The sequence below is a fragment of the Myotis davidii genome, unplaced genomic scaffold (assembly GCF_000327345.1).
Source record: "Myotis davidii unplaced genomic scaffold, ASM32734v1 scaffold1458, whole genome shotgun sequence".
Taxonomy (NCBI): Eukaryota; Metazoa; Chordata; class Mammalia; order Chiroptera; family Vespertilionidae; genus Myotis; species Myotis davidii.
In genome coordinates this window covers 113,534-116,771 of record NW_006289400.1, presented here as the reverse complement: position 1 = coordinate 116,771, position 3,238 = coordinate 113,534, and the positions used below count along the sequence as shown (strand labels likewise).

At 44.8% G+C, this 3,238-nt stretch overlaps 1 protein-coding gene across 1 annotated transcript in view; it reads left to right on the top strand.

Annotated features, from left to right (window-relative positions):
- LOC107182801 (zinc finger protein 501-like) overlaps nucleotides 1-1,825 on the top strand; it is a 3,003-nt gene extending 1,178 nt beyond the window's left edge. Inside the window, 3 exon segments of the mRNA XM_015562670.1 lie at nucleotides 267-472; nucleotides 549-1,394; nucleotides 1,397-1,825. Coding sequence (XP_015418156.1) covers nucleotides 267-472; nucleotides 549-1,394; nucleotides 1,397-1,825 — 1,481 coding nt within the window.
- The last annotated feature ends 1,413 nt before the right edge of the window (nucleotides 1,826-3,238 follow it).

Sequence of the window (3,238 nt, the reverse complement as noted above, 5' to 3'; positions counted from 1 at the left end):
GTTAGCAGAAGAAGGAGCTGATGATCCTGCTTTGATTCCAGGTGGTGCTTGCCATCTTCTTGTCATATTTTTGTTGAGGCTTTCCTTGTTTTGTGATGTTCAGAGCTCCAGAACTTCACTGGAGCCTTTTCCAAATTCGTCCAGCACATCTGTTATTTTCAGACAATTGTGTGGAATGCATGTATGATGTGCAACATATTTTTGAAATGGAACGTCCCTCATCATCGTAATCAACATCCATTTCCTCCTCATTTCTCTGTTTTCAGGTTGTTGGCATAAAACGTATGATGAGGAGGCCTGTCCTGAGCAGAGTGTATGTGTACACGGGGAGTCACAGGTCACGACGTCTAAGACAGAACCAGCAACCCAGAGGACCCATGTGTGTAAGCGGTGTTTCTCTGTGTTCAAAGCCATTCTGCACCTGACTGAGTCACAGGCAGCGTACCTTGAGCAGAATGCCTTCTTCAATGACACACATGAGAGAGACTTCTTTTTCAGTGCAAACTCGCCAGCAAAACAGAGGGAAGCCAGTGGAGAGAAGCCCTGGAACATGTGTGAGAGACGTCTGTTTCAGTGCAACCCCTCACCAGCAACAGAGGGAAGCCAGTGGAGAGAAGCCCTGGAAAGAAGCTGTGGACAGGGCCTCGTTTGTGACCAGGTGCAGCTTCCTATCAGGGCTGCCTCCATCCAGGAGGGAGGGTGGGGAAGACTTGACAGCCATCTCAGAGTTTCTCCAGCCCCAGGCCCCTCTCAACACTGAAGAGCCACACGGTGGCAGTGAGATTTCCCAGAAACTTCTCAGTGGAAAAGGTCATAACCAGTGGGGTCAATGTGAAAATGCTGCCAGCCACAACCAGAAAGTTGTTCAACAGAGCGTCTGCTCTGGAGGAGTGAATTATGAATGTAACAAAAATGGAAAATTTTTTAGAGGAATCTCTAACCTCATTCGATATAGGAAAGTTCACACTGGAGAAAAGCTGTATGAGTGTAGTGACTGTGGGAAGTCATTCAGGTATATCTCTGTTATTCATCAGCACCAGACAGTTCACACTGGGAAAAATCCATATGAGTGTACGGATTGTGGCAAGACTTTCAGTCATAGGTACAACCTCACTAAACATCAGAGTGTTCATACTGGAGAAAAACCTTATGAGTGCAGTTAATGCTGGATGTCCTTCAGACGTAGGTGTAACCTCACTGAACACCAGAGAGTTCACACTGGAGAGAAACCTTATGAGTGCAGTGAATGTGGGAAATCTTTTAGATGCCATGGTCATCTTTTTACCCACAGGAGAATTCACACTGGAGAAAAACCTTATGAATGTAGTGAATGTGGGCAGTCCTTCAGAGAAAGGAGTACTCTTACTAAGCACCAGAGAGTTCACACAGGAGAAAAAAACCTTATGAGTGTAGTGAATGTGGGAAGTCCTTTAGAGGAAGGAGTAACCTCACCGAACACCAGAGAGTTCACACTGAAGAAAAACCGTATGAGTGTAGTGAATGTGGGCAGTCCTTCAAAATAAGGTGTGCCCTTACTAAGCACCAGAGAGTTCACACTGGAGAAAAACCTTATGAGTACAGTGAATGTGGGAAGTCCTTTAGACGAAGGTGTATCCTCACTGAACACCAGAGAATTCACACTGGAGAAAAACCTTATGAATGCAGTGAATGTGGGAAATCTTTTAGATGCCATAGTAATCTTTTTAAGCACAGGGGAGTTCACACAGGAGAAAGGGCTCATGAGTGTAGTGAATGTGGGAAATCCTTTAGCCAAAAAACTAGCCTCCTTTGACACCTGATTGTTCACAATGGAGAAAAGCTTTGAATGTGCACCCAATACTTTCTTTTTCTCATTGACAATAACAACACTTAAGGGGTCTCTTTGATACACGTTTAATGGAATATAAACCCCTTTTATCACAACATATACTCCCCTAGATTCCTCATAAAATTTCAAGTACATGTGATGCTTTAAATAACTGCATGGCACTTGCTAAGCTGCTCGGGCCTACTACCTGATTGATATCACTGGGAGTATTTCTGGGTGAGGTGATTTCACCTCCCCCACCTGGCTCACCTGTACAGGGAGGGTGCATCAGTCACAACCCCTGCGTTGTCAGGGAAAAGGAATTCTGTGTTCCCACCTCTGCCTGATCAAACTGTGATTTCTCTAAGCTCCTGGCAGGATCTTCATTCCTTTCTGACTAGGAAATGGAGTTGATTGAGGGTTCATCCAGCGCACCCATCCTCAGCTAAGTAGAGCTACCTATCTCAGGAACATTGTGGTTCTCACCTTCTGATGTGAGCTGATGATCCTGCTTCGATTCCTCGTGTTGCTTGCCACCTTTGTGTCATATTTCTGGTGAGGCTTTCCTTGTTTTGCGATATTCAGAGTTCCAGAACTTCACAGGAGCCTTTTACAAATCTGTCCAACACATCTCTTATTTTCAGACAATTGCGTGGAGAGCATGTATGATGTGCAACATATTTTTGAAATGGAACTTTCCTCATCACCGTAGTCACCATCCATTTCCTCCTTATTTCTCTGTTTTCAGGTTGTTGGCATAAAACGTATGATGAGGAGGCCTGTTCCGAGTAGAGTGTATCTGTACAAGGAGAGTCACAGGTCAGGGCGTCTAAGACAGAGCCAGCCACCCAGAGGACCCATGTGTTTCTCTGTGTTCAAAGATATTCTGCACCTGACTGAGTCACAGGCAGCATACCCATTGAATTTTCTAACACATGTCTGGTTTATGATCTTTTTGTCCAGGAGCTTTTGCTCATGTAATAGTACCTTTCATTTTGTTTGTCCTATCATTGATTTGAAAGCATGCTTGTCAGCATGTACAGGGGAAAAGATATTGTGGGAATCCCAAACCTGCTGTGCTTCTGAAGGCAAAGCATGGAGTCGGAAAATCACTTTGTCCATTATTCACTGGTAATGCAGTTCTGCCCAAGACCTTGAAATAAAGTCAGCACGACTTGGTGGTTCTCATTTGCAGCCTGGTGCCTCCTTTGATTGAGGTCTGACGTCATCCTGAAGATGGGGGTGGGGGGCTTTGTTGTGTTTCTGTGAACAATGTGAATTATATTCTCTGTTCACAGTGTGTATTACATACTGTCAAGGTGCACTGTGCCGTTATGAATGACATTTCATAGGCTGGTGTTGCTTCTATTGAGACTCTGAGGCTTAGGTTGAACTACCCCTGGGTCAGAATCCCTGTACTCAGTGAGAGGG